The sequence below is a fragment of the Pseudorca crassidens genome, chromosome 3, assembly GCF_039906515.1.
Source record: "Pseudorca crassidens isolate mPseCra1 chromosome 3, mPseCra1.hap1, whole genome shotgun sequence".
NCBI lineage: Eukaryota > Metazoa > Chordata > Mammalia > Artiodactyla > Delphinidae > Pseudorca > Pseudorca crassidens.
The window spans coordinates 40,631,568-40,643,991 of NC_090298.1; the positions used below are offsets into that span (position 1 = coordinate 40,631,568).

At 38.2% G+C, this 12,424-nt stretch overlaps 1 protein-coding gene across 3 annotated transcripts in view; it reads left to right on the forward strand.

The window, feature by feature from the left end:
• ITGA1 (integrin subunit alpha 1) overlaps nucleotides 1–12,424 on the forward strand; it is a 171,724-nt gene that overhangs the window by 122,119 nt on the left and 37,181 nt on the right. For all 3 annotated transcript variants that reach the window (XM_067730653.1, XM_067730654.1, XM_067730655.1), the window contains 4 exons: nucleotides 3,802–3,945; nucleotides 5,108–5,365; nucleotides 7,516–7,646; nucleotides 11,609–11,775. In XM_067730653.1, the coding sequence (XP_067586754.1) occupies nucleotides 3,802–3,945; nucleotides 5,108–5,365; nucleotides 7,516–7,646; nucleotides 11,609–11,775 (700 nt within the window). The remainder of the gene's footprint in view (nucleotides 1–3,801; nucleotides 3,946–5,107; nucleotides 5,366–7,515; nucleotides 7,647–11,608; nucleotides 11,776–12,424) is intronic.

The following is a 12,424-nucleotide window of genomic DNA, read 5'->3' on the forward strand; positions in this document are numbered from 1 at the left end:
CAGTAATATTTCAGCTGGATGGAGGTAGGTGTAGGATGTGTAGATAATGATGTAGATACAGATGTACAAACATATACACAAGCAAAGAAATCTAAAACATTAATAAGCATGAAAGTGCCAGGGCCACAGACAGTAAATTCAGAACATAGATTCTTTTAAGCTAGGATGGTACAGAAAGTCTTAATAAGAGATAAAATGTGGGCTAGTCTAGAAGAAAGACAGAATGTAGATAGGTAGAAAGCACAGTGAAAGAGCCAGTGGGGCCCAACTGTGTGAGGTTTTGAATGGTAGACTAAGGAGTTTGGATTTTCCCCTGGAGGTGATGGGAAATAATTTGTAATGTGTAAAGTCAGAGAATTCTCATTAGATAATATTGAATATTAAAAGTCGTTTAAGAAATTATATATGCAATATGCAAACATAAGTATATATAAGTCTTTTTTAAACTGAAAGAAACATCTGTGCTGTTGTTGGTTATTATTAAATGGTGATAATTTGGGTAATTTTTATTCCTTTCTTCATAGTTTTCTGCATTTTCCAGGTATTCTAGAATGAGATTTTATTCTACATTCCTCATAGGATGGGGGCGTTCTTGGGCTTCACTAAACATTCCAACTCACTAGACTACCCCCCCAACACACACTCACACAAACTACTCAGAAGGGCAGGGCAGCACCGGCCTCCCTCCCCTGTAGGAGCCCTGGAAGCAACCCAGCACAGCAGCACAGCTGAGGTCCCAAGAGACAGACACTTAAAGCAGGTGCAGGAGCTGCCCTGGCTTTAAAGCCCTACAGGAGCCAACATCTTTTATAACAGCACCATAGACATAGCTTCCCTGGGTCCTGCTAAAGGCATGCAGTTAGAAGAGTCACTGCAATCTAGGAAGCCCAAAATATGTTATCTCCATCGGATGTTTATAATTCCACCCAGCCTAAATGCAATGTTCCAATCAGAGATTTTTTTCACCACACTCCATGTTGCTAAGTGTTATAGCTGAATATGATGATCATATTTCCAGGGGGACAGAGTTAGAATAAGCCAAAGGTCAGATTCTCTTTTACCAGCTGAGGGGGTGTTATTAGCCCTTTGACAACATTTATAGTCAGAAAATGCATAAACAATAAAAAACAAGGCTTTTGTTGGAGCTGAAGGATGAGGCGAGAAGAACCTGAAATGGTAGATCAACAATAAAAATAGAAAAGGAAGGGATGTGGCAGACAGAAATAAGGAAGAATTGACAAGATTGTAAAAGAAACCATTTGGATGACATCTTAGGCCCATTATCACTCTATTGATTGTCTCTAAGACAGGAAGTGTAAAATTTTGTGAAAAAAATTGCTTATGAACGCTTGAGGAGAGTATCACGAATAATGTAAATCATGAGTGATTTGAGTTTCAAGCCTGGGAGTCTGGGAGAAAGGGCGCCATGATTAGAATGTCAGCAACTCATAAAAACAAAAGTAAACAAATGGGACCTAATGAAACTTAAAAGCTTTTGCAAAGCAAAGGGAACTACAATCAAGATGAAAAGACAACCCTCAGAATGGGAGAAAATATTTGCAAACGAATCAACGGACAAAGGATTAATCTCCAAAATATAGAAGCATGCAGCTCAACATTATTAAACAAACAACCTAATCAAAAATGGGCAGAAGACCTAAATAGACATTTCTCCAAAGAAGACATACAGATGGCCAAGAAGCATAGGAAAAGCTGCTCAACATCACTAATTATTAGAGAAATGCAAATCAAAACTACAATGAGGTATCACCTCACACCAGTTAGGATGGGCATCATCAGAAAATCTACAAACAACAAATGCTGGAGAGGGTGTGGACAAAAGGGAACCCTCTTGCACTGCTGGTGAGAATGTAAATTGATACAGCCACTATGGAGAACAGTATGGAGGTTCCATAAAAAACTAAAAATAGAATTACCATATGACCCAGCAATCCCACTACCGGGCATGTACCCAGAGAAAACCATAATTCAAAAAGACACATGCACCCCAATGCTCATTGCAGCACTATTTATAATAGCCATGTCATGGAAGCAACCCAAATGCCCATCGACAGACGAATGGATAAAGAAGATGTGGTACATATATACAATGGGATATTACTCAGCCATAATGAGGAACAAAATTGGGTTATTTGTAGAGACATGGATGGATCTAGAGACTGTCATACAGAGTGAAGTAAGTCAGAAAGAGAAAAACAAATATATTAACGCATATATGTGAAACCTAGAAAAATGGTACAGATGAACCGGTTTTCAGGGCAGAAATTGAGACACAGATGTAGAGAACAAATGTATGGACACCAAGGGGGGAAAGCAGAGGTGGGTGGGGGTGGGGGTGTGCTGGATTGGGCAATTGGGATTGACATGTATACACTGATGTGTATAAAATGGATGACTAATATGAACCTGCTGTATAAAAAAATAAATGAAATAAAATTCAAAAATTCAGAAAAAAAAAAGAATGTCAGCAACTCAAGCAGTTTAGATATTTTTTAAATGGTGTTTGGTTTTAGACATGTTTTCTGTAACAGTGAGCACAAATCCAAATGGTTGCAGGTGGCAAGGAGGTAAACAAATAAAAAAGCTGCTGGACAGAAGACAATAGAAAGTGGGAACCATGGGCTGGGCAGCTTGTGAACCATCCATGGGCTTAGCCCCTGCTCAGCTTCAGTCGGCTATTGCCATGTGGGAATGAAGACCCAATATTGCCAGATCTTACAGCATTTTATTTAACATTTGTAATTAATTCAACCTAAAAGCAAAGACCTTTTAAACCTTTCATAAGCCTGTGAGAAAAGGACATTCAAGAAATCAGTGTCTAGCAGCTGTCTGGCAATCTGTAGAAATGTAGAACTGGGAGTCTTGAGAAGGAAGATGGAGTGCATTTGCCATTTGAGATAGTGGGAATTGGTAGGGGAGAATTGGTCATCTAAAAGAAGGGAATGGTTGCAGGCCTGAACTCAGGGGAGGCCAAAATCTAGGGAATGGAAGGAGAGAAAGGAGCCGGCAAAATGGAAAGAAAGAATGGTCTGTGATACAGTGGCAGAATCAGAAGAGCAAAAGTAAAGTCATGGAAGACGACAGGAAATTTCAAGGATAAAATTATACAGCACGTCGAACATCAGACACAGGTCAACATTTGAGAAAGTTATTGCACTTGGATGATGAAGCACAAGTACCCTGGATTTCCCTAAAATTCATCCCTATCATTAAAGAGAAAATACAGTCCTGCTAGAGGATGGTCCCCCAGCAATCCTTTTATATTTCTCTATCTCTCATAGCTGCTGGGACAAGACTTAGCGATTTTGTTGAGTAGACAGTCTTCTAAGACTCTAAGGTGAAATATGTTGCCCCAGTGTTCCGAGATAATTCAGTTCCTCATGGTGTATTTAAACATATACTGAAGCCATTCAGGAATGCCTTCTATTGTTTATTTCATTTATTTCCTTAAAAAATTGTTGTATTATTACTGATCTTTTCTGATTTGTGGAGAAGAGAGGTTAGGGTGAAATACAGAGGAAATCCTTTCTCTTATTCTCAAGTTACAGAATCTATGACAACTGCTCATCCCCCAGGATGGACCTAATATTCATTAGCTTCATGCAAGAGCAAATAAAGAGCTCTCAGGTAGCATTGGTTTCTATATTTCATTTCCTTTGTCATCTGACTCCCAAACACTCTTCTCAATTGGTATAAGTAAGAGAAATGCAGGTTTTTAGTTTCCTTGAGAATTTCTGATGTTCATCAGACTGTTTTGTTCTGTTTTGTCTTGTGTCCTAGATCGGTTCCTACTTTGGAAGTGTTTTGACGACAGTTGACATTGATAAAGATTCTAATACTGACATTCTTCTAGTCGGGGCTCCTATGTTCATGGGAACAGAGAAGGAGGAACAAGGAAAAGTGTACATCTATGCTCTGAATCAGGTAATGGTAACCGTAACCTGATAACTTTGGTCAAAATCTGGGAGAATCTTTCTTTCTTAAAATTTCAATTAATAATGTTGTTCTAATTTTTCACTTGCTTCGGCAAAAGGAGCAAAGAAGCTTTCAGGGCCAGCCTACCTCACTAACTCCTCAGTCTCTAAACGAACATTTAGAATTCTGATAAAGTAGTTCAAACTGTTAGATATTTTCTGCTTGTAAATGTGAACTTTTTAAAGAGTATATAGAATAAAGATAAATAAATCTCACTAAATTGCTAAATTCACAGGCAACCATTCATGAGCTGTGGTCTAGAGGTGGGGCACATTAACAGTTCAAGCTCTATGCGTGTGTGTGTGTGTGTGTGTGTGTGTGTGTGTGTGTGTAAAGGGGGAAGGGGGAGAGACTGTGGAGAAGCAGTGACTTTTAAGGCAGTGACACCAAAGACTTTGAGCAAACTGCTATGGTCTTTGGAATACTTCACTCTGCTACAGTGAGATTTTGTTTTTCTGATCCTAACTTTAGACATCATTTGCTAAGCAAAATAATTCTTGATTTCTTCATTAGAAGAATTTTTTGATGTTTACAGCAAAGTTGGGATGTATCTATTTAGCTTGTTAAATTATTAGAGTCTTTCCCATATTAATTATTTTAAATCATAAATTACATATCTTTCTTCCTATCATCTTTTTGATTCCTCCTGTCAACATTTTTTTGCCCCTGTGCTGTTTTTCCCTTTTTTCCCAAGAAAATCTGTTCCTGTTCATCATTGCTAGCACTTGCCATCCTTTATAGGGGAGAATAGAGAGAGACTTTTCCAAAAAGCACAGTAATGGGTGAAGAAAGGATAGTGACACGAATTGAGGATTTTAAAATTCAGCTCTTCAGCTTTAAAAAGCTGCTGTGAGTTACGTACTCACTTGATTACATTAAAAGGAGAATCCATTAAAGTCCTCAGTACATCATCTTTCCCACCCTGCTACAGTCTGTTCTTTGAAATCTCTAACTTTGCTCTCAGATAGACACACTTTTTAAGAAATTTTACAGACTTTACCATTGAGGTACAAATGGTTTTTAGTAGCGCTGATTTAGTATGTACTTAGAAACTTCGCTCTGCTGTAGTAATGACAGAAATCCATAAGTATCCTGTTTATCTTTCTTCCAGACAAGGTTTGAATATCAAATGAGCCTGGAACCCATGAAGCAGACTTGCTGTTCGTCTCTGAAGCACGATTCATGCACAAAGGAAAACAAAAATGAACCATGTGGGGCTCGTTTTGGAACAGCTATTTCTGCTGTGAAAGACCTCAATCTTGATGGATTTAATGACATCGTGATAGGAGCACCCCTGGAAGATGATCATGGGGGAGCTGTGTACATTTATCATGGAAGTGGCAAGACTATAAGGGAAGAGTATGCACAAGTAAGAAGTTAAATCTACAGATTCTTTTATTTAATTATAATTTAGTGTAGCAGGAGTGGATGTTACTGCAATACAACAGTGGTCTATTGTCATACAATCAGTGGCAATATATGGGGTTTTTTAGCTTTATTATTCATTGAGATAACATTGGTTTATTATATTACACATATATTTCTGATTCTGTGATTCTTGCCCTTAAGTGATAAGTGGGTTCAATACCAATGTCTTGCTTCATGAGTTATTTAATTTTTTTCCTCTGTCTCTTGGGAAACTAGATTTCTAATTCTTTCTTTATAGAAGAATTACTTGTAATTTTATTCTTTTATCTAGTTTTTTTTTTTTCTGCTGTTATTTGCCTTGTCTCCATGACCTGATCTTTTGAAATGGTAAAAAAAGCAAAACAGGGGCTTCCCTGGTGGCGCAGTGGTTGAGAGTCCGCCTGCCGATGCAGGGGACACGGGTTTGTGCCCCAGTGCGGGAAGATCCCACATGCCACGGAGCTGCTGGGCCCATGAGCCATGCCCGCTGAGGCTGCGCGTCCAGAGCCTGTGCTCCACAAAGGGAGAGGCCACAACAGTGAGAGGCCCGTGTACCACAAAAAAAAAAAAAAAAAGCAAAACGAAAGAACGCTTTTTAACAATGCTATTTAACATCTATAGTGTGCCTGATCATAATCAGAGGATACCCCTTTCTGAGTAAGAGAACAATAATTACATGATTTAGCCAATAAAGGAGATGAAATTGTTTTTATATTCAATACCCATGTTTTTATAATAAAATCACATTAAGTTTATATTTATGAATTAAATTGGTATATTTTCATCAAATAAATTTGGGCTTCTGAAGGTTTATAATTTTCTCCCAAGTAATCCCTCTTGGAAAAAAAAAAATCTGAATAATTAAATTTAACCTGCAGGGGATTTCTTTTGTTCTTGTTTTAAATTTATTGTCAGTTAATGGCTCTAATACATAAATGTAACTTTTTCCTACATGAGAAAAATGTCCATTTACAGAAGTGTTTCATGCATTATAAAAGTAAAAGAGTTTAAAGGAATTCTTCTAATGTAGTTGTCTGTTTTTACATAACCATAGTTAATTAGGCATTGAACAGCTACTTGTAAACAAAATAGAATTCACTACTTTTCTAGCTTACATAACATGAAAAGAAAATCAGAACATCAATTATTTCTCTTTACAGTTGATTGTTCTTCGGTTCTGTTGTCAATAGAATTCTCAAAATATATTCATGTCTTGCGAAGTTGTGCTTAATTTTTCATAAAGTCATAATGACCTTAATAGTGAAACAACAAAATAAAGGGCATATTTCCGTAATGACACTGCTATCCATTTAATAAGTGATTTGCTTCTGTTAAAAATCTTCATGGTTTTTTGTAACTGGAAATAGGCTGTATTAACTATGGCTAAGGAGATCCCGAGTTTAGGGTGTGTCTGTCAGTTGGGTTTCCCTGCCATCAGGTTCTATTAAAATATTATCAGTTTGAACCCAAGCTAAGTCAGGAAGTACAGATGTCAAACATATTATGTGTGGTAATGTGCACAGATCAGTCTTCGAGAACTCCATATTCATTGTGCCTTCCCAACATTGTGGATACATATGAATGAAACTGAGTCTATTATGCTCTTGACTTTCAGAACCACTTTTGTCAGACAGTAAAGATTGCATATTGAAAAATGTATTTGATAGCATGTATTATTTATACCCAGCCTCAAAGTTCAGTGAACCCCAAACTGACCCTAGGATAATTTTGTACTCCCCCTCTTGCTTGTATGCTGTGTTTACAGCACCTTTAAATATCTCTGTGTAATGGAATTGAACAGGAACTAGAAAGTAGAGCCAACTACTCATAATGTTTTCCTTGAGGATTGGACAAGATGACGTTATTATAATATTTTCCCCTCTCCCTGGTGTCAATAACCCTGAAATGATTTTGTCTGCACTATAAAAAGAATATCCTTTGGGAATATCTGAGTAATTCCTCTTGTCTCCACATGAGGGGCCTCTTGGGCACGTTTCCAAAAGATCTCTAATTTTAATTTTTTGTTAACCAATCCAAGTTCTCAGATTTATTTGAAATTGTTTTTGAAGAGACTCTTCTGACATTAAAAACTCTCTGCTGGGATTTTCACAGCGTATTCCATCAGGGGGAGATGGCGAGACACTGAAATTTTTTGGCCAGTCTATCCACGGAGAAATGGATTTAAATGGTGACGGTCTGACTGATGTCACTATTGGGGGCCTTGGTGGTGCTGCCCTCTTCTGGTATGTATTTGAATAACATCCAATTAATATGATAATATTTTCCAAACAGTTCCAGAGCTCAGAGTATGATAAGAATTTATATACCAAATGTCTGTTTCTTTTTGTGCTCCATTATTCAGATAAAAATTATGCAGTTTGGGAATCTGAGAAGTTGATAAATCTTAAAAATAGAGAAACCATATTAAAGGAACAAATAGAATCAACACTTAATTGGGGTATCTATTATGTAATTGTCACTAAGATAAGTATTCTGCTTGGAGGGAAGCATAGGGGAAAAGTGAGCCTCATACAGGATGTATATAAACAAGAAACTTTCCCTAAATTTAAGTTACTTACAAGCTTTTAGCTCTTCATTCATTTACCTAACACATAGAACTAGACATTTGTGCACCATTGTCTGATTATGTTTACATTGTTGGTCAAGCACAGAAGCATCTACAGTAATATCTTTTCTCAGCCTTTAAAATGCCTGCATCCCCAAATTAGTTTCAGTTAACTGTAAAATCCTCATCAATCGTCAGATATATTCATTAATACCATTTTATTAATCAATTAACTTATTAATAAAATTATTAATTAATAGCATTAATAACTAGCTTTAACTAGTTAATAAGACATGATTTCAAGAAGGTTCTATTTGAAAAAATGTGACTAAAAAATGTCAATAACCTTAACGAGAAATTTGTGTGATAATTTTGAAATATGTTGCAAACTTTGTTAAGACATATAAAGGAAGGATTTAATAAATAAAAAAATATTTATGCCATGTGCCTCAATGGAAAGTCCACATGTTGATTCTTTCAAATTAATCATTAGTTTAGTGCAATTCAGATAGTCTTTTGCCAAACTTTATGTAGAAGGATAGTAAAGAAAATTGTGAAAGAGGTGAAGATAGAGACTGGAAAATATGACTTTGTCATAATTTAAGATAATCCTTGAGAACTAATGGTCAAATAAAAGTTGTACACTAAACTATGCAGAGTAACCATTGTGTTTTTTAAAAAATATTTTTAACTGTACAGTAGAGGGAAAGGAAAACTGAAAGGTGATGCCTAGGAGGGGAGAATGCTGGGCAGCAATGGCTGTGACTTTCGGGGGAGCCCACCCGAAACCAAGGCTCCAGACCAGAAGTCACCAGTTTCGGGAACAAAGAGAACATTTAGTTTTTGTTCGAACTGTTAATCCTGGATTAATTCATTAAGATAATCTTTACCCAGGAATATTTATTGTATTCACCCCTGTATATTAAAAAATATACATAGGTTTTTTTTTGTTTTGTTTTTTGCGGTATGCGGACCTCTCACTGCTGTGGCCTCTCCCATTGCAGAGCACAGGCTCTGGACGCGCAGGCTCAGCGGCCATGGCTCACGAGCCCAGCCGCTCCGCGGCATGTGGGATCTTCCTGGACCGGGGCATGAACCCGTGTCCCCTGCATCGGCAGGTGGACTCTCAACCACTGCGCCACCAGGGAAGCCCAAAAAATATACATACGTTTTAAGGACGATTTTTATTCTCCAGTTTTGTCTCAAGGGCTTCTTACAAAGCCCTGAAAACTTGTTTCTGGACTTTCCTGTCCCCAGTCAAGGCTTTATCATCGAGGGGCCAGAATGACAGACTTGGGTCCCTGTTGTCGCCCAGCAAAATGGACTAAACCAGTATACTGCAACGTGAAGACCAAGATTTTCAATGCTGAAGGAGGGATTGAGAGTGGATATGGATGGCAGGTGATAAACATAGGCCCACCCAGCAGTCAGGGACATCCAGGAGCAGATGGGAGAACCCCATCCTGTGGGTAGACTGAGCCACAGACACTGTGAAGATCTGCGTGGGGCAGAGAGGAGATGTGGGTTGGGGAGTGGTCAAGGCAGCCTCATGCCCAGAGGATCCAAACTTCCAAGCAGGAAACTAGACACGCTCATTCACTCATTCGTTGCTGGTGAAACAGTAAACTGGTTAAAACGCATTAGCAGGCATTTGTCACTGAAGTGTTAAAAAGCCTTAAAATGTTCATACTTTTTCATTTTACCTCCTAATAATTTTTTAAAGATATAGTCTATGGTTAAAGATGTGTGGTCTTTAGAGTAATCACAGTGCTGTAGGTTATAGATATTTTTTTGAAGAAGGTAAGATAAATATCCAGTAAGAGAGGTTTGAGTAACTAGATTATGGTTCATGCATATGTTGGAATCGTATACTGCCATTAACAATAATGTTCTCAGAAAAATAGAAATATTGGAAGGTTGTTTATTATATTATGTTTTTAAAGTACTTATGCTTGTATATGTATATGGGCCAGTGTGTGTGTGTGTGTGTGTGTGTGTGTGTGTGTGTATACTTATGCATGTATGTGTGTGTATGCGTCTCTCTCTATACAGACGTACATATATATGTATATGAATGGTGATTATTGTTGAATGATAGAATTACAACTGATTTGTATTTTCTTTGTTTCCTTTACTATATTTTCATATTTTCTATGTGTAAATTGTTTTAAAAGAAAAATAACTATAATTTTTCTTTTCAAACGCAAAAGCATAAGCAGGGACCTATGTATTCACAAGATACCTAGCTCTAAAGAGCCAGTCTGGTTACAAGGCAGAAACCAGATAACGGTGTTCAACAATTATGCTGGCTTTATTCTAAGGCATTAGCGTCAAGCTCCGTATACTCTGCCTAATTTTGTATTACTCTGCTCTCACTTCAGATTACTGGAAATCACTGGGCTTTGGAACTAAAAAGACTGGGTTTAAAATCCCAATTTTGCCCTCTGAACAGCTTTTGACCTTGGATAAAATATACTTGACCTCTCAGAGCCTCAGTTATCTCACATATGAAAGAGAGATAATAACATGTCTTGTTATGAAAGTTAATTTAAAATTTAAATGAATAATAAATAGCATGTGTGCCTAGCACAGCGCTTCAAATGCTATTCTGCTTCTCCTTCTCAGAAACAGGGACAAGGCTGAACCTACAAGAAGAACAGACAAGTATTAATAGTGCAGAAACGATGTCCAGGGGCCTCTGGACTCTTTCCAGATTGGGAGCAAACTCAAAAGTGCCGAAAATATGGTTTTGGTTCTAAGGTTGCACCTGGTTGCTTGGTTTTATCTCTTTTCTATCATGGGCAATATGGGTCTTTGGCCTATAAATTGTAGGGGATGAAAAATAATTTTGCCTTTACCCTTCTGAGTTCTTGGCTGAGATGACTGTAGTAAAAGAAGACAAATAAGAAAAAAAAAAACCCCAGAAGTTTATTAACACGTATACCTCATGTATACATGGGAGATCCCAGGGAAAAATGAATAGCTTCCCCAGGTAGCTTAGCATTCACACTTAAAAATCATCTTAATAGGGAAAGGGGAGGGGGCTGTAGGCCTCAGGGGAGAGTAAATGATTTTTTTTAGGAAAGATGAATAGGCCCTCAGGAGAATAGATGGGAGGTAAGATGGTTTGCAACAAAGTTTGTCTGGGTGTGGTGTCCACTGCAACCTCCTCTCTTGTAATGAGTCAATTTTCCCTGGTTGATGAAACTCCTGGGTAGAGATTTATGACAACTGAGTTTCTTTTGGAGGATCTGTCTTTAAGTAAGTAAGTAGAGTTCAGAGGAAGCCTCTCCCTGCATGTTTTGTGTTTTAAGTGCCTGCAGCTCAAAATCAATATTACCAAAGCGGCATGTTTGGGGGTGGCCTGTCCTAAACTCCTATAACCATATTTTAGGGTTGCATATTCTGCTACCCTTCAGAAACCAAAGCCTAACATGGTTCCAGAATAACCTGGGTGCCTTCAGAACATCAATTCCAATTTCTTCTATATCAAAGATTCAAGAGAGAAAGGAGTCCTGAGAGCCCATACTGTACACCAAGAAGAATCCTCTTGGATGCCCTCACTTTGCACTGCCAAAATGATGGCATGCATTAAATGTAAAAATGTGTGAGTCATCACCATGGCTTATGTGTTTGCAGGTCCCGAGATGTGGCTGTAGTTAAAGTGACCATGAATTTTGAACCCAATAAAGTGAATATTCAAAAGAAAAACTGCCGCGTGGAGGGAAAGGAAACAGTATGCATAAATGCCACAGTGTGTTTTGATGTGAAATTGAAGTCCAAAGAAGACAGGGTTTACGAAGCTGGTAAGTGTCGTATATACAGAAGCACTTTGGGGCAGGAGGACAATGTATTTGCTCCTGCATGATGAAATCCAGTGAGATATTTTTTTTTATTTCCCTCGATGATAGGAATCTGCACATCACCTTTGCCCCTGCAAACAGGTTGAACCTTGAAAAAAATTCTATTGCAGAAGGAATAGGTTATGGAACCCAGTAAATTCTGGAGCAGAAACTACATGCTTATATTTGGTGGCCTTCCGCAGCTGGATTCCATGTTTCCCCTCTGGCTCTCCTATTGACTGTGAACAGTCAAGTGCTAAGGAGAAAGAAAGACAGAGACACCAGTTGAGAGGCAGAGTTGGAAACTGGGCTCTCTCCAGTAAGACTGGTACTGCAGAGGACCTGACTGCCCAGCCACCCTACCTTCCTGAGATTCCTTTGCTCCAGTCAGGAGGTGACCCTGGTTTTTGAGTGTCAGACAGATTCCGTGTGTGTTCTCAGGCACATCACGTCAGCCTGGGTATCCCCTTTTTTCCTGCACTCCACAATTTCTAAAGCGGTTTTTAATGATATTGAAACATGTTGGAGTCAAAACTATGAAGGCCATTGGCTGCCGAAAGGTAATTTACTCTGCAAACCAAATACAAGTAGAATGAGAAAAACCCCTCATCCT